Raw genomic sequence first — 536 nt, 5'->3', positions numbered from 1 at the left:
GGTGCAAGGGACTGGGAGAACTGGGGTGTGCGAGAGCCTGGGAGGTGCTGTCCTGGCCGCAGCTCAGGTGGGTGCTCCCGGTGCAAGGGACTGGGAGAACTGGGGTGTGCAAGGGACTGGGAGGTGCTGTCCTGGCCGCAGCTCAGGTGGGTGCTCTCAGTGCAAGGGACTGGGAGAACTGGGGTGTGCAAGGGACTGGGAGGTGCTGTCCCGGCAGCAGCTCAGGTGGGTGCTCCCAGTGCAAGGGACTGGGAGAACTGGGGTGTGCAAGGGACTGGGAGAACTGGGGTGTGCCAGAGCCTGGGAGGTGCTGTCCTACCAGCAAGGCCAGGTTGCCCAGAGCTGCTCAGAGGGGAAAGAGCATCTCCTGGGACCAGCAGCAGTGGGAGGGGAGGATGGGGTGGGGGGGATGTGGGTGCTGGTTCGGGACCTACCCGGCCACCCCCTGGTCAGGCACGTTGAGGAAATCCATGTTCTGCTCGGATGGGGGCCGCGTCTTCGACTGGCGGCTGGTGTTTCGGGAGGGCAGCGCCGCA

At 65.9% G+C, this 536-nt stretch overlaps 1 protein-coding gene across 1 annotated transcript in view; it reads right to left on the bottom strand.

The window, feature by feature from the left end:
- Positions 1-430: 430 nt before the first annotated feature.
- LOC104132038 (unconventional myosin-If) overlaps positions 431-536 on the bottom strand; it is a 23,006-nt gene continuing 22,900 nt past the window's right edge. Inside the window, 1 exon segment of the mRNA XM_035900736.1 lies at positions 431-535. Coding sequence (XP_035756629.1) covers positions 431-535 — 105 coding nt within the window.

The sequence above is a fragment of the Egretta garzetta genome, unplaced genomic scaffold (genome assembly GCF_000687185.1).
Source record: "Egretta garzetta isolate BGI_Z169 unplaced genomic scaffold, ASM68718v1 scaffold348, whole genome shotgun sequence".
In the NCBI taxonomy this organism is placed as follows: Eukaryota; Metazoa; Chordata; class Aves; order Pelecaniformes; family Ardeidae; genus Egretta; species Egretta garzetta.
Note: the sequence above shows the minus strand (reverse complement) of the source record. Positions and strands in the feature narration are given on the sequence as shown.